The following is an 18,606-nucleotide window of genomic DNA, read 5'->3' on the forward strand; positions in this document are numbered from 1 at the left end:
GTGGGAGCAATTCAAGAAGGAACAAGTTTGGAAGTAAGACCAAGCTGAGATGTGCCGTTGATTGTGAAAGGCGCTCTGAACTCAGAAAAGGTAACTTTATTTATGCCCAAGGTCTTGAGGTTAGAGGTTCGCTCCAATGATCCAAGCCCAAGGTTGTATGTCCTTGGAGGCCACCACGTCACAAGGCTGAATCGGGGCGGTACGAATGGCATAACAAAGCCGATCATAATCAAACCTACCGTGCAACCCTATGTGACAAACACAAAAATTGTTCCTTGGAACTACAACAAAACTGTGATGACCTACAAAGGCAAGGAAATCATAGAGGAAGTAGGGGAAACTGGAGGTTTGACTCGATCGGGGAAGTGTTATTCTCCAGAAGAGTTGATGAAGGCCAAGCAAATCAGAGGAGGCCAATTGCCAATAAAGAAGCCAGTCACTGAAGCAGAGGCAGAAGAGTTTTTGAAGAAAATGAAAGCTCAGGATTACTTAATCATTGACCAGCTAAGAAAGACTCCTGCCCAAATCTCTCTACTATCTCTGCTCATACATTCTAAAGAGCATGCCCGTGTACTAATTAAGGTCCTGAACGAGGAACATATCTCAGAGGAGACCACAGTGAATTAGTTAGAGAAGATGGCCAATAGATTTTTTGAGGTAAACAGAATCTCATTTACCGATGATGAACTTCCCGATGAAGGAGCCGGGCACAATAGGGCTTTGAACTTGATGGTCAAATGTGAGGGGCATTATGTAAAGAGAGTCATGGTTGATGGATGCTAAAGTGTAGATGTATGACCTCTCTCTACTTTGCAAAGCATGAAGATCAATACGGACAGAATCTGACCCAGCAATGTTCGCATCTAGGCTTTTGATGGCTCAGCGAGAGATACCATGGGGGAAATCAACCTCACCATGAAGATTGGGCCGGTGGACTTTGAGATTGTTTTCCAAGTAGTGGACATGGTCACTTCTTATAACTTTATTCTTGGAAGGCCATGGATCCATACAGCCCGAGTTGTGCCATCCACCTTGCACCAAATGCTCAAATTCGAACATGACGGGCCAGAAACTATTGTTCACGGAGAAGACGAGTGTTCCGTTTATAAAGACCCATTAATCCCCTGTATTGAGGCCAAGGAAGGGTCTGAGTCCATTGTCTATCAGGCTTTTGAAGTGGTTGTTGTGGACCATGTTGATGAAGGAAAGCCCATTCTGCATCCTCGTCTTTCCGCCACATCTGTAATGGTGGCTACGGTTATGATGAAACAAGGTTATGAGCCAGGAAAAGGTTTGGGGGCATCATTGCAAGGAGTTTCAGAGCCTATTTCTCCGTTAGGCAACCGGGGTACTTTTGGCTTAGGCTTCAGGCCAACACAAGCAGACAAAAACAAATCCAAACACCGCAAAAAGAGTGGATGGGTCTTGCAACAGCCTATCCCTCATAGTTTCTACACTTTTGTCAAGCCACGACTCCGAGAGGGTCAAAATTCCTCGGCGCATGCAAACATTGATGAAATTTGCCATGGCCTCAGCGAGATGTTTTCTGAAGTGAATATGATCCAGGCTGGTGAAGGCACTAGTCGTGTCGATGTGCAACTAATTGACCCAGACACCATGCTCACCAACTGGGAAGCAACTCCTCTCCCCACAAGGAAGGAGTCTTGGTAGTCTGCTTTTGCAGCTTCTTTTTGTATTTTGGGTTACTTTCAGGGTTGTAATCCAAATATCTCAGGATGATTGTTTTGTTTTGATGTTAACCCTTATATCCTTTAGAATTCAATAAAATGCAGTTCAATTTCCTATTAAGTTTCCTATATTTTCCATTTCCTAATTCCTGTCATTTTATTTTCATTTCAGTTTTGTTAATGTCGGCTTTAATAATATGACATGCATGCGGAATTCATGCCCAGATCTTGAAAAGCTGTCTAATATCGAAATAACACATTAAGAGGTTGAATATGAGGAAGATGATATTGTTGAGGAAATAAAAAGAGAGTTGGAACAATTTGAAAACAAGCCTAAGCCAAACCTCAATGAAACTGAGACGATTAATATCGGAAGTCCTGAAGAAGTTAGAGAAACGAAGATAAGCATTCACACTAAACAAAAAACCAGAGATATCTTGATTCAACTTTTATTTGAATACAGAGATATGTTTGCTTAGTCTTACAATGATATGCCGAGTTTAAGTGCTGATCTGGTGTTTCATAAGCTTCCTACATATCCTGGTTTGCCACCAGTCCAACAAAAGCAACGAAAATTTAAAACAAACATGAGCGACAAAATCAAAGAAGAAATAATGAAGCAACTAAGCGCCAATATGGTCAGAGCTGTCCGATACACCACCTGGGTGGAAAATGTTGTGCCCGTGCTAAAGAAGGATGGAAAAACCAGAGTTTGTGTCGACTATAGGGACCTGAACAAAGCAAGTCCAAAGGATAATTTTCCTTTGCCAAACATCCACATTCTTGTAGATAATTGCACAAAGCATGAGATCCAATTATTTGTGGATTGCTATGCTGGGTACCACCAAATTCTAATGGATGAGGATGATGCAGAAAAGACCGCTTTCACCACGCCATGGGGTACTTATTGTTACAGGGTCATGTCATTCGGTTTAAAGAATGCATGGTCAACTTACATGAGGGCCATGACCACCATTTTTCACTACATGATGCATAAAGAGATTGAAGTATATGTCGACGATGTCATCATAAAATCAAAGACACAAGCCGATCACGTGTGTGATTTGAAAAGGTTCTTCGAACAGCTTCGTAGGTATGACCTTAAGCTTAATCCAGCCAAGTGTGCATTTGGGGTCCTATCTGGGAAACTCCTCGATTTTATAGTCAGCCGGATAGGCATCGAATTGGATCCATCTAAGATAAAGTCCATTCGAGATTTGCCACCCCAGAAGAACAAAAAAGAGGTCATGAGTTTGCTCGGGAGGTTGAACTACATCAGTAGGTTCATTGCTCAGCTCATAACCACGTGCGAGCCCATCTTTAAGTTGCTGAAAAAGGATGCTGCTGTCAGATGGACAAACGATTGCCAAAAGGCTTTTGACATGATCAAAGATTATCTGTCAAAACCCCCTATACTGGTCCCACCTGAACCTGGTAGGCCTTTATTTTTATATCTATCAGTGATGGATAATTCCTTTGGATGCGTTCTAGGGCAACATGATGCAACAGGCAGAAAGGAATAGGCAATATATTATTTGAGCAAGAAGTTCACCGATTATGAGGTTAAGTACACCCTTTTAGAAAGGACATGTTGCGCCTTGACTTGGGTCGCTCAAAAGTTGAGACATTATCTTTTGGCCTACACTACTTACCTCATATCCAGAATGGATCCCTTGAAGTACATCTTCCAAAAGCCAATGCCCACTAGAAGGCTCGCAAAATGGCAAATCCTGCTCACAGTGTTTGAAATCGTCTATGTCACTCACACCGTGATGAAAGAACAGGCTTTGGCAGATCATTTGGCAGAGAATCCAGTTGATAATGAGTATATTCCACTTAGCACATACTTCCCGGACGAAGAGGTTAACTCGATAGAGGAAGTGGTTCCAAACGATCACCCTGTATGGAAAATGTATTTTGATGGGGCTATCAATATCAAAGGAGTTGGGATCGGGGCAATCCTCATCTCACCTATTGGACACCATTACCCTGCGACGGCCCGACTTTGGTTCTTTTGTACTAATAATACGGCAGAATATGAAGCTTGTATCATGGGTTTGAAAATGGTCATCGATCTGGATGTGCGTAAACTATTAGTTATAGGAGATTCTGACTTGCTTATCAGGCAAGCCCAAGGCAAATGGGAGACTCGAGACATCAAACTTATTTCGTATAGACAACGTTTGCACGACTTGAGAAAAAGATTCAAATCTATCGAGTTCAGGTACATTCCCCGATTTCACAACGAGCTAGCCGATGCATTGGCTACTCTAGCCTCGATGCTCTCTTATCCAGGCAATACTCATATTGACCCACTAGAAATCCAAGTTCGGAATCAACACGGTTACTGTAATACAATCGAGACAGAACCAGATGGTGAACCATGGTATCATGACATAAAACAATTCCTGAAAACAAGAGAATATCCAGAGCATGCCAAAGGAGATCAAAAAAGAACTATAAGGCGACTCGCCAGTGGTTTCTTCCTGAATGGGGAAATTCTGTACAATAGGACCCCAGATTTAAACTTGTTATGATGCATAGATGCTATAGAAGCAGAGCGGATTATGAGTGAAGTGCATTCAGGGGTATGCGGACCTCACATGAATGGATATGTTTTGGCGAAGAAGATTCTATGGGCAGGGTATTACTGGCTTACCATGGAGCAAGATTGCTTCAGATTTGTTCGCAAATGTCACCAGTGCTAGATTCACGGTGACCTGATTCACTCACCTCCTTCGGAGTTGCATCCCATGTCCTCTCCTTGGCCTTTCGTTGCTTGGGGAATGGATGTTATTGGGTCGATTGAGCCAAAGGCTTCAAATGGGCATAGATTCATTTTGGTTGCAATTGATTACTTCACCAAGTGGGTGGAAGCCGTCACTTTCAAAGCAGTCACCAAGAAAGCAGTGGTAGACTTTGTTCACTCCAACATTATTTGTCGCTTTGGTATCCCAAAGACCATTATCATTGACAATGCAGCCAATCTAAATAGTCATTTGATGAAGGAGGTATGCAAACAATTTAAAATCATGCATCGCCATTCTACCCCTTACCGGCCAAAAGCCAATGGAGCAGTTGAAGCGGCAAACAAGAACATCAAGAAGATTCTTAGGAAGATGATCCAAGGTTCCAGGCAATGGAATGAAAAGTTGCTTTTTGCTCTTTTGGGATACCGTACGACTGTTCGCACATCTGTTAGCGTAACTCCGTATCTGCTTGTATACGGAACTGAAGCTGTAATACCCGCTGAAGTCGAAATTCCCTCTCTCCGAATTATTGTGGAATCAGAGATTGAAGACACTGAGTGGGTCAAGACCCGATTAGAACAACTGATGTTGATCGATGAAAAATGGCTAGCAGCAGTGTGTTTCGGCCAGTTATACCAACAAAGAATGGCACGCGCTTACAATAAGAAAGTGTGCCCAAGGCAGTTTGAGGTAGGCCAGCTGATTTTGAAACGCATCCTTCCGCACTAGGTAGAAGCTAAAGGAAAGTTCGCCCTGAACTGGAAAGGACCCTACATCATCAAGAAAGTGTTACCAAAAGGGGCCTTGGTAGATGAAGAAGGACGGGTACCAGACATGACTATTAACGCAGATGCAGTCAAAAGATATTATGTCTGATATATACCCATTGTAGAATTTTCACGCATTGATTTTCTCAGATTGAAGTGGCGAAGGTTATAATTTGCTCGCTATTCCAAATAGGTGTCACCCTTTTTGTTAATCCTTTTGAGCCGTATTTGCCTTCCTTGTTTCTCACTTCTTGGAACTTGTGTACTTGTAAAAAAAACAACAAATCTCTGAGTCATTGAACTACGTCCGACCTAATTTCGAAAGGATATGTAGGCAGTCTTACCCTGGTTTCGGTCCCATCAGAACAAAAAATCCATATTCCCAATACTCCAAAACTGGGGCAGAAGTTTCTTTTATTTCATGGTTTTTTCTGTAAAAATGATTCCAAAAGTTGTAATTTAGTTCAAGGTTCATTTCTCCTTTTTATCTTTCAAGAACTTCTGATCGATGTTTTTTAAGAATGATTGAAGTCCCCATGCCAAAGGCATTGGATAACCTCTCTCATACAATATCTTAGTTAAAAAAAAAGAAATGAGAGAGTCTTATCAGTGAAAACCCGTACGGGCACTATAAGGCGATAGTGAGCAGAGAAATGAGAGAGTCTTATTGGTGAAAACCCAGATGGGCACCATAAGGTGATAGTTAGTAGAGAAATGAGAGAGGTTAGTTAGCGAAAACCTACAATGGGCGCTACTAGCTGAATAAGGGTCTTTGATTCTTCGGCATGATCACAACCAAGACAAATTCAAGATGAACATTTGCGGCGGATTTTGAGAATTAGACAGCTCAGACAGATCAGGCATCCAGTCCAAAATGCATGTCATGATTCATTAAAGTCGGCACATACCTCCAGATAAGTCTCCCTATTCCTTTTCCCGAAAGGGACACCTTTTGTTTAAGCACAGTTCTTTTTCGCTTCCAATTATTATTCTGTTTTTACCCATAATTTTTCTTTGAGTCCCCTTCAGTCTAATCCTGTATCAAAATCGAATCAAAGAAAGGGCTGCAAAACTGGCTACAACTTTCTCATAATGTCGAGCACAATTTGGGGCATATATGGCATTGACGAAGCCACGAATCCATCTCTGATCTCATTCGATAAAACAAAAAAAGTGTATAAAAAAAAGAGCTGAAAAGGTCGCCTAAGCAAGACCTACTTTATGAGAAAAGTTGATGAGCATTACGGACACAAACTGATACTGGGGTAAGACAACTGAGTTTGATTTTAGAGAAAAATGCATTTCCTTAGAGACAAAGGTAGCGGTACCATGGACTTCTGGGTATGAAATAGTTGGGGGCAATATTGTGAAGCCAAGGTCTCTAGAAAATGATACAGAGTGGCATAACATCTCGGTACCACGCTGACAGAATCGGTTCTTCGACAGCAGTGGTCGTGAATCAAGCTACTCCGGGCATCAAGGCCACAAACCAACCACCACTTTAAAAACTCACAAGTTTTTATTTGTTTAAAGCAGGAACAAAGTAGTGCAGAATGTCGGACCTAAGTGAACGAATGTCACCAAACGTAAGATCCTTAAAATTTCCATTTTTCTTTTATTTTCAGCATGCATCACTATTGTTCACACCTCCTATTTCTGAAGCTTAACTCAGGTAGAACCGTTTCGCCTAGGGGGATCCAGCTCATAGTTTTCGGGTAGAAGTACTCTTCACTCAGGGTGTTTTACGTAGCTTAACCTAGGTAGAACCATTTCTCCGATGGGGATTCAGCTCATAGTTTCCGGGTAGAAGTACTCTTCGCTTAGGATGTTTTATGTAGCTTAACCCAGGTAGAACCGTTTCGCCTAGGGGGATATAGCTCATAGTTTCTGGGTAGAAGTACTCTTCACTCAGGGTGTTTTACGTAGCTTAACCCAGGTAGAACTGTTTCGCCTAGGGGGATTCAGCTCATAGTTTCTGGGTAGAAGTACTCTTCGCTTAGGGTGTTTTACGTAGCTTAACCCAGGTAGAACTGTTTCGCCTAGGGGGATTCAGCTCATAGTTTTCGGGTAGAAGTACTCTTCACTCAGGGTGTTTTACGTAGCTTAACCCAGGTAGAACCGTTTTGCCTAGGGGGATCTAGCTCATAGTTTCCGGGTAGAAGTACTCTTCGCTCAGGGTGTTTTACGTAGCTTAACCCAGTTAGAACCGTTTCGCCTAGGGGGATCTAGTTCGTAGTTCCGGGTAGAAGTAATCTTCGCTCAGGTTGTTTAAATACAGTTTAACTCAGATCGAACCGTTTTTCCTAGAGGGATTCAACACTTTATCGATAATACATGGTGCTAACACCCGATTCTATTTCCTTCCAGTAAGAAAGGGTACCAGCCTATGATTACATTTCCTTTCAGTTACACAAGCTATCGATCCCTGGGAAAACTATCCTTCATTACCAAATTTTATCTCTTTTAGCTAGTTTATACTACTGTTTCTATCTGCCTTTTCAATAAATTAGATAATATACAGATTTCTCTAATAACTCATAGAATTTTCCTAGTGTCAGACTGGGGCAGAAAATTTTTGTTTGTTTTTGTTTGTCTTTGATGGCTTTGCAGGCTCTACCGTATAGCACAAGTGACGATTAAAGCTTGCAGTTTCAGTTTCTTATCAGAATAAAGAAATCCTTCGATCAAAAGATAGTCGGAGTTTAGCTTTGATAATGTGTCAGCAACCCAGCTTCTCAAGATTCATCTTCTCAAATTCTGATCCAGAAAGCAAGCCATCGAGATTGAGTCATAATCTTTTCTTCAAAAGAATTAAGATCCAATCTAAGGTCAACACAAGCAAGCAGGTCAAGAATCAAGATTTGACTCTAGAAGGCACGTGGATAGGAATTTTTGTACTCTTAGTTTGCAGACAAATGTAGTGCTCTTCTCTTTTTCTTTTGATGTAAGAAGCAGTAACGGTAAGAGTAACAGCAACAGCAGCAGCAACAGCAGTCTTAACTCCAGTGTCTGGTAGTCCCACCTACCAAATTTTCCCAGAACTACACTGACCTGATTCCTTTATAGCCAAGGATATGTAGACAACCTCAGAAGCAAGGTTCGGTCACCACCTTTTTCAAAATGCTTCCACTAGAGTGAATGTGAGCAAAAAATTATCCATGGCATTTATTTGTCTTTGCACGAAAACTCTTCATGTTCCGAGCAAAGAGGGGCAGCTGTAAATGCCTTATATATATATATATATAATATGTATGTGTGTGTGTGTGTGTTTGTTCTTATTTGTGTGTGTATAGATTTTAATAGTTGAGTAGTGGTTTGATAAATGGGGTAGGGTTTGGGCTAGTGTAATTTAATTAAAATTGTGCCAAAATTGGCCCAAAATTTGAGCCCAAAGAGCCCAAACCCGGTCCAAAAGGGGGCTGCCAAGAAGAGCTTAAAACGACGTAGTTTTATCTTGAAACTACGTCGTTTTAGTTAAGTGACAAGATTCAATCTCATCCACCCATATTCATTTAATCCAACGGTCCTAGTTTGATCTTCATCCTAGGTATTTAAAGCCTAAAATCCCCAAAAATTTGCCCCATTTCCCTATTATTGCCTCTCTCTTCTTTCCCTTTCATCACTCTCTCTTCTCTCTCCCTCAAGCCGCTGCCGCCGCCCCACCGCCGCCGGCAGACCACCTCCAAACACCTCCAAATTCACACCATGTAATCTCCACAACTTCCTCTTTCCATATCTCCAAACCAAATCCTTTAAAAATCCCTCAAACTCCATGAATCTTAGATCTAGGAAACTTTCCCGTCACCTTTTTGCCCAAATTATTGAAGCTCCAACCACTACCACCTCACAATACCTACATTAATGGATAGAGCTACTCAAGACCTAGCTATTGATGCCAATTTCACCCTGAAAATCCGGCGATCAAAGTCCGGCCAAATTCCGGCGACCTCCCCGAACACCTTCTTTTGGCATACCACCATTTTTTCGGCCACTTGAATTGTAAAATGGTAAAATCCTATTCTTTTTCATGGCTGAATTTTTATTTTTATTTTTATTTTTCAGATTTTATTTTTTATTATTAATTATTTTAGCATTATTTTTTGAAGTTTTGGAATGTTAAATTTTCTGTTTTTGCCCTTGTTGAAGTAGTAAAATAGCTTTGTGTTGATTAAAGTGAGGTAGTGAGGAAATGCTTGAGAGTGTATGGTAAAATCGTAATCCTGCCCCGTTATTAATTTTTTGATTTTTTTTTAGTTAAAGTTAGTTTCTATCTTGTTTCTTCATGTAATCCATTTTTTATTATGTTTGTCTAGTTGGTTTTATTAAATCGCTCCAGCGATAACTTGCATTTTGTTTGGCTTTAATAGTTAATTTTTGTTTGCTTACGATTGGTTCGTAACACATGTGTGAAGTTTAATTACATGCTTTAATACTTGGTTTAGTTTGAATCAACAGGGTGATATTGATGTTGTTAAAATCTGAAGCTTATGTTATTTTATCACAAAATAGGGTACTAGTAGCCTACTTTTACTAGTTAGGGTGGCTGAAATGATATTTTTTTTTTCTCTTTGTTTCTGACATAGTAGATTTCCTTTGACCTTTGGACAGATTTTGAACAGTGTTTAGCACACAATCTCAGTTTTTGTAGAATAGATATTTGGTGAACCAAAATCTGTCCAAATTTGCCTATTTAAGGGCTGCCCTTTCCTCAATTTGGGGGGACTCCATCACACTTTCAGGGGCATTTTTTATAATTGCTTTGTCTTAAAAACAAAAAAAGATTCAGCAGTTGAACACATGAAAAGTAAGCTGAAATGGTGAGCTTTGGGAGTGAATCTTATAGTGCAAACTTTTAGAAAAGTATAAGTCCTCTTTAGAGTTCGTTTCTGGGTTCCCTCTCTAAGTTTTCGGGTTGTTTTAACACGGATTTGCTGCTGTTTTGCTGCTGTTTTTATGTTGCTTTAGTTGTTGAACTACTGTTTATTCTTTTACTACAAGGTAATCCTTTAAGACTTGTAATGTACGTATTTTCAACAATGGGAACAACTTGAACATGTTGCACCATTTAAATGTGTTTGATGTGATGAATAGTTTGACAACAAAAGAGCTTGTATGTTATTGTTAGGTATCAAACATATGATAATGTCAATATAGTCCTTTATAATACTTGAATATTGAGTTGTAAGTTTTTGAATGTGATATGTAAGTCATTTATGGATTTTTTTTAAGCATGTTTTCAAGCTATTATATCCGAGTAACAATGCTAAGTATGCCATGAATGACTTTAGGTGTATAACACATAGCATGAGTTCGTTTTAGTTGCTGAAATTTCACTGCCAACATATGCTTCTAGGAATGCTGTGATAATATCTTTGTGAATCTGGCCATTTTGCCGGATTTGCAAAAATGGCTATTTTTGTAAAGTTGGCATTTACACAATTGTGGCTATGTAGTTAATGGTCATGAACTCAAACTAAGTAAAGAGCTAATATTCTATCAACTTTGGGCCTTATTGAATCAAAGATAAAAGTTGGCACATTTACCTTTGAACAACAAAATTACCCCTTTTCTTCTATATAGCATTGGGCCAATTGAAATTCATTTCTTGGCCCATTTTAATAATAAATTCCAGCAGCCCAAAAGCTCCATACAAGCTGACCCATTTTTTTAACAAGAAGTTGGCTCATTTCTTTTAAAATAGGTAAAGTTGGTCCAACATTTATTTGTATAATTTTTCCCAACTATAAAGCTCGAAATAATAATAATAATATCAGATTTTTCTACTATTTTAATTAACTAGTTTCCCTTTAATTAATTTAAACGTTAGGCAAATAGTAGGTGCGCTTTAACTTCACGGACTCACTTGTGTAGCGTGACTCTTAACTTTTAATAAGTAAATTCATCAATTTCATGTCATATTCAATAGTTTTAATTAATTTATAAATCTTTTGTCATAATCACGGATTCGCTTGCGTAGCGTGGTAGTGACATTTAATAAATTTTCTGAAAAAGAGGGTTAATGTTTCCTCCAACACAATTGCAGCAATTTTTCAAAAGTAAATAACGTGCTAACAATCGTTTGTCATGACTGCGGATTCGCTTGCGTAGCGCTGTTATGACTAAATAATAAATTTCGTCGATCACGCATTCGCTTGCGTAGTGTGGTTATGACATCTTATTATTCAAAAATATTCTTTAATTTTTTCTAATAATCAAGAGATAAAAGAGGATAGGTAAAACATGAAAATAATATAAATCACAGTTTGTCCAAAATTAATTCAAGCCAAGTTTAAGTCAATAAAGCGACCGTGCTAGAACCACGGAACTCGGGGAATGCCTTATACCTTCTCCCCGGTCAACAGAATTCCTTACCCGAACTTTATTTTCACGCACCGATTAAAATAGAGTCAAACCTTCCTTTGACTAGGGATCCAAATAAATGGAGACTTGCAATACCGAAAAAATCAATTCTAAGTGGCGACTCTGAACAATAAAATAATCCTTATTCAAATTTTGTCACTTTAATTGGAAAAACTCTTTGGCCCATACACATATTATTATTATTTTGAGGGGTAGAAAAAGTATTTGACACCAGCTTGAGGGGGAGTGTTAGAATAGTTATGTAACCCTAATCCCATATGTATTAGGAGTAGGATATGTTATGTATATATATAGGGCTCATTGTATCATGTTTAACATATGTGAATAATATCAATCATATTTTCTCCTGTGTATTCTCACACCTTTATTATGATATTTGGCCTTACTGAATCCTTTCCCAAAATAAGCATATTTCTGTACATAGACTTGATTGCTTACTTAATGCTTTTACTACCCCTTTTATGGCAATAATCAGTCTGCCTACAAACTGATTCTTCTTTCCTTATTTTTTGAATCTGTTACCCCGTTAAACAAGTGATCTCTTGATTAAAGGGGAATCACTTGGTTAATTAATTCTGACTGTTGTTGTTTCCATATTTGTATTGAAACTTTACTTATTACCTTATTTCTCACATGTTTTCAAAACTATAAATACCTTGCACCCCTCTTCTTTCACAAATATGAACACTTGAGTTCAAAACGCACACTTCACTCAAAACTCTCTTTCTCTGTTACTACTTGTGTTTCTGCCTTACCTAGCCGGCTGAAAGCCAAGGCTAGGCTGTGGGGAAATTTGTTTACTTTCTTTCTGCTTTTGCTTCTTTACTGGTATGTTCTAATTAATCTTCAGCATCAACAACAACATGTTTCTTTACTATTTCTTGCACTCTTGCCTGTTTCCTGCTTGTGTTTAATCAAGTTCCATTGTTAAGCATGATGTAATCTGCCCCTTTCCCTTCTGAATTAATGTTTTTCCTTATGTATGAATTCTGTCAGTCATTTATTATAACTTATGAATCTCAAACCCCCATATCCCCTATGTGTTTGTATTCTTTGGTTGGCTTGAGGGCATGTCAGTATTAGACATTACTGTGCATGACCCAAATCTGACCCTCCCTAGGGTCATATCCTTCATATCCCCTCTATGTGTTGTATTCTCTAGCTGGTTTATGGGCATGCCAACATCATCTATTATTGTGTATGTACAAAACCTAACCCCCTCCTAGGGTCATATGCTCCCTGTAATAAACTCCCAAACTCCTGACCCATTTGTATCAAAATGCTAATTCTGTAGTGTTAACTTTATTACTACTGTTTTCAAATTACCCTTACCCCCTTACTATTCTCAACCCAGTTTTAAACAACTCTCTGCTTCTGCACTTCCACTATACTCTTAGACTTAGGTTCTGCCCCTCTTGTGTGAGCCTTGCCTTGGGACCCATGAGCTCCCTCTGAACTTGGACACATAAGGGCTGGCCCTTCCACACTGCACTCATTCCTGTTTGGTTATGCAAACTTGGGTGTAAGCACTGCCCGGGGTCCCTTGAGACCCTTAGGGAACTTTGACACACCCAGGTCTGAGAAAGGCTTTGAAACAAATGGCATTTGAGGTGGATTATTCCATAACTCAGAGAGGAAGTCAAGAAACAGGCTTCCTCTGGTTGTAACTTTTGTTTTCTTTTTACACTTTTCTGATGTAATTTGTTATTCAGTTTGTAATAATTTGTAATAAACGTTGAGGTTTGGCTAGTGAAAAAGGCTGGGTAATTGTGCATGCTTAAGGGTAGATATCATGCCTATAGGAGCTAAAATTCTGCATATATAACTCTGCAATTTAGATATCATGCCTATAAGATTTGTTTTCACTAAAATTCTGCATGTTCTACATCTAGAGAATATGCCTATAGGACCTAAAGTCTGCATGTTTAACTCTGCATTTAGAGAACCTGTCTATAGGACTCGTTTAAATTCTGCATGCATAACTCTACATTTAGAGAACCTATCTATAGGACTCATCTAAATTCTGCATGCTTAACTCTACATTTAGAGAACCTGTCTAGAGGACTTGTCTTAGATTCTGCATTACCACACTTAGACACCATGTTCTTAGGATCTAACTGGTTATCATCTGGCATCATGTCCAGTAGTTTAAAATTAGTATCCTTTTATAGAAATCATACCCATAGGAATTGCGAGTAAATTCTGCCTGCTTCATTACACGTTCAACTAGATATCATGTCTATAGGAATTAAATCAGCAATAATAGATATCATGCCTACAGGATCTGAAACTAGTCTAGTTTAAAATCAGTTTAATTCATACTGTTCTCAACTAGTTTTTAAACAACTCTCTCACCTTCTGTTAATACGGTTTAGAAAGCATGCATGTAGGATCTCAAATCGTTTGTTTTAAAATGGTTACTACTTTGCCACATTCTGAATCAGTAATAGATATCATGTTTATAGGATCTCACCTAAACACTTAGGCAAGCCTTAGGTGATAACAACAATAAAACTGAATCCGCCTTTGTTAATTAGTAATTGCTACAACCAGCAGGCAGGCCTGATTCAGACTTCTTATCTGAGTTATGTAATAAACTAGTTTGCTTCAACAATTAAAACTCCCCTCGCCTTTAGTATTTTTAAATTCAGACCTTAAATGTATGTTTAAGTCATGTTATTTATGTATTTTGCTTGAGGAGGTATACATGAGCCTTTTATTTGTTTACATGCTTCCCCTAATATGCAGTACTATGTGTTTTTGTATGTCGCCTTAGATTTTTCACCTTTTGAAACCTAAAGTCAGCCTAATATCCCTCCCCTTTAGGAATAGTAGTCCGAAGTTCCTCTAGGAGTGATATGAATGGGACGGGTAATAGCATGAAATAATGGTCGAGACCAATTCGCGTTTTAATACCTTAACGGTGTGGGGAGGGTAGATATGGATATGATGACCGGTGCGCTAATACCTCATGTATCCCCTCTTCTAAGGAGTGTCATATCGGGTATCGCATTGACGTGATCCATATTATAAATAAACCTAGGACCTCCTTTTCTTCTTTTCTATTTTCAAGTATTTATAGAACTATAACTCTTTCTTTTCGAAATTCACTCTCTAACTGTTTTTAAAATCTTATGTGTTTAAATCCCCTACTATTTGAGTCTATACCTGTTTGTTTGCTAAATTGCACAAATTCACAAAAAACTGTCTGGCGGGGAACCATACTAGTGGATCCTGAGGGGTGCCTAACACCTTCCCCTTAGGATAATTTCAAGCTCTTACCCAATCCCTGGTTATCAAAAAAAATTAGAAGTGAACCCTATAAGTGTCCTAATGCACCTTAAATCATTAGGTGGCTACTCTTCAAATGCAAAACCCAATTCCTAAAAGGAATGAGTTATTTTATACCCAAAAAATGTTATAAACCCGATCTCCCTATGCAAAGAAGGGGGCGCGACAATGCAGACAAAACATATGTGATGTAAATGAAAGGTAACAACAAGAATCATTACCGAGGTACCGTCTCTTAGTGTCATTTCACAATCTTTCTTTATATCATCGCGAGAGCCTTATATTTAGTTTTGAAAATCATTTTCAGAAATAGCTACATGCATTTTAGCCCACCTTATCACACCACGTGGCTTCAAGTAGTTCCCCTACTAGCAACACGCGTATCAAGCCCACCTTATCTCACCGCATGCGTTTCAATGTCACAATATATCACAACTCGCACCTCAAGTATTCAAATACCACAATTCGCCAAAAATATCAACAATAACAATGTTTCCACAATAAATGGCCGATGGCTCAACCGTAAAGTGTACAAGAGTCTCAACAATAGCAACTGAATGTGAATAGCTTAACAAGAATGGTATTTCAACAATTTACAACTTTGCCTCAATGTGATCACGACTTTTACAACTTCAACACCAAAACTTAACAATAAGATATTTCCATAAATAACAACTTCAAGTAAGGTTACACAACAGTCAAATAATCAACAAGGCAATGAGGGAACAATAAGTTCAACTAAGCATGTAAGGACAAATAACAAATAAGAGATGGGACAAGCATTTAACAAAGTCAAATAAAGCATATAAAAATAAATCAATGATGAAGGATGTAGCATGTTATGACAATACGATTAAAGGCATGAAAATAAGCTAAATAGCCTAGACTGATTAATTACCATATATAACCCGTGTACCCACTCGTCACCTTGCGTACACGGATTTCACGTACCACAATTCACACAAAACAATACCAATCCTAAGGGAAAATTTTCCCACACAAAGTTATGCAAGATACTTACCTCAAAACATGCTAACTCAATCCACTAGTAAGGCTTTTCCGCGAATATCCAACTCCGAATGGCTCAAATCTAACCAAAATAACTTTATACCATAAATAAAAATCATAAGAAACTATTCCGGACACTAAAGTTGCAATCTTTAAAGAAAAATAAAAAGTCAACCCCGGGCCCGCATCTCGAAACTCTACAAATTTAAAAAATCCAAACACTCATTGTCACGCCCCTTTTTTAACAAACCTCACTAAACCCTCTTTAATTAATAAAAAAAGATTTAGTAAAGCTCAAAAGGGTTTTTCAATTAGAAAGTGACAAAAATTGTGTTCAAAAAGATTAACTCAGAGTCACCACCTGACTTTGATTTCGGTGTGCCAAGTCACCGTTGTTTAAAAAAAAAAATTTCCTTTAAAACACTTTGGACTCCAAAACTAAGTCCGCACCAGAGATTCGGGTAAGGGGTTCATTTGACTTGGGGAGAAGGTGTTAGGCACTCCCCAAGCCCCGTAACTAGCACGGTTGCATACTTGATCTAGTCAGCTTTTAAAATACTCAAGTTCAGGTAAAATCACGAAACAATAAAATAAACACACACGAGGTTCGAAGTCATCCCCACCTAAAAAGATAAAAATAAATAAAAGAAAACATAAAATTTATAGTCTACGCTTCCTCACGTCATCCAGTCTTTGGCCTTCATTTACATGTACTTCGGGGAATACCCCGGATAAAATATATACAAATCCTTCGGGGCATTCCCTGGTTAAATTTAACTAAGGGAACGACCTTTCGCCTCAAAGCTAACAAGTATCCTAAGGCTTGCCTACCCACGTGATGACGGCCTAAATATGCTGCTAGCGATAAAATAACAAAAATAAAATAATATGATATTAAGTTTGGTTCACAATTTACGACCAAGAGCCAATTCTGTTGTTTCATGGATTATTTTCCCAACCCGACACTTCAAAGTGACACTATTTCCATTCAAACTAATTTCTTCATGTTTTCATTTACAAGTGTATAGAATAGATATGATGAAACATAATTCAACCATCCAAAGAACAACTTGAACAAAATAACAGTAAGGCTAACTAAGATTAAATAGCAACAGATGAATTCAATCACTCAAAGGACAAATTAAACAAAACAACAATGAAGCAAATCAAGATCAAAATTATAACAGGTTCAAACTCACGGGAACACAGAATGTATCTATGGATTAATAAAAAGGGATGAAAAGAGATAGACCTTACGAATGAAGTTCGAAACATCAGATCCAGCCCGAATGAAACCGACGGACCGCACCTCGGGCAATAACTCCAACGATCGAACACCCATTTCAACTCCAACCCATTTCGGAAACCAGCACCAAAACAAACGCCTCAATTTTCATTATGTATCTCACGTTTGAATTTAAAAACGAAGTTAGACTCAACTGAAAATCAGAAAATAAAAAGTTAAAATCGAACAGGAGAAAACCACGTTTCCCTTTGATTTTTTTGGACTGTTTTCAGCCTCCCGTTTCTCGTATATGTGTGTGTGTGGTCGAGGGAGTCAGGGGTTGAGCTTGGTTCTCCTGTCGATTAAGAGATGAGGGGGCTTGGTGGGTGGTTGTCCGGCGGCGGAGGTGTGGAGTAGGGACTGGTGCAGCCGGTGTCTGCTGGTGTAGGATCCTGGTTTTTCACGTAACAAGAAAAGGAAGAAGCTCAGCGGATCTGGGTGGTCATTGGAATGGAGTTGCCGCTCCAAGGGCCGAAGGGTTCAGGGGTTGATGGAGATCGATGGCGGCTAAGATGAATGGAGATGGAGAAGTAGTGTTTCTCTTGGTGAGTGAGGGTGGAGAAGATGACTGGAGGGCTGTGTGCGTTTTTCCGATGAGTAGAATCGCTGGCGGAGGCGGCTTCAGGTGGTGGACGACGGCTATCTAGGTATGGGGTTCTAGGGTTCTGCCAGTGTGTTCTTTCTTCATGAAGATAACTTATGGGTTTTCATTGTTGTCTATGGTTGAAGATGGAGAGGGAATGACGGGTAGGCTGTTGTTGCTCATTTAAGGAGAAGGGTCTGTTTCGATGAAGAAGAAGAAGAAAGCCATCACTAGGGTTATTAGCATTATCTCTTTTTTGTTCAAGAAGATAAGTTGAAGGCTCCTTTCTATTCTCTCCAACGGCTGAAGCTTACGCTAGGGTTTTTAGTTTATTAGGATTTTAGGGTTAGGTTAGTAGGTATTGGGCTTAGAATTATGGGCTAGATCCGAATTGGGTCAAACTTGGCCAAATATATCTTTAAAAGTGGCCCTTTAACTCTACTAGACTAAAAATATTAATTCCTAAAATAATATACAATTGAATTGTGAAATCATTCCTAATTAATTAATTCGATCTATATTATGACACGAAGTTAATTTTTTGTATTTTCAGGAGATTATACTAAAAATAAAAATGCATTAAAAATAATATTTTTCTAAAAAAATACCTAATACCTTAATTAAATAGAGAAAAATGAAACTATATTTGTATTTTTTAATTTTGTGGTAAAAATAATGTAAAAGAGTCAAAATTAGTTGAAATAACTATATTAAACCTAAACTGAGTATTTAAATGCTAAAATATGTAAAATATTGGAGAGGGTCAAAAATTACATGTCTACAACTGCCCCTCTTTGACTGGAAATACGAAGTATTTTCAGACAAAGAACGACTAGACAGGTTTTTTGACCCG

The 18,606-nt window shown here is 38.6% G+C and overlaps 1 protein-coding gene across 1 annotated transcript; it reads left to right on the forward strand.

Annotated features, from left to right (window-relative positions):
• The first annotated feature begins 3,352 nt into the window (after window positions 1-3,352).
• LOC138877603 (uncharacterized) lies at window positions 3,353-4,225 on the forward strand. Its single transcript, XM_070157228.1, has one exon. It carries the CDS (start codon window positions 3,353-3,355, stop codon window positions 4,223-4,225), a length of 873 nt encoding a protein of 290 aa, XP_070013329.1.
• Window positions 4,226-18,606: the final 14,381 nt, after the last annotated feature.

This window comes from Nicotiana sylvestris, chromosome 9 (genome assembly GCF_000393655.2).
Source record: "Nicotiana sylvestris chromosome 9, ASM39365v2, whole genome shotgun sequence".
NCBI lineage: Eukaryota > Viridiplantae > Streptophyta > Magnoliopsida > Solanales > Solanaceae > Nicotiana > Nicotiana sylvestris.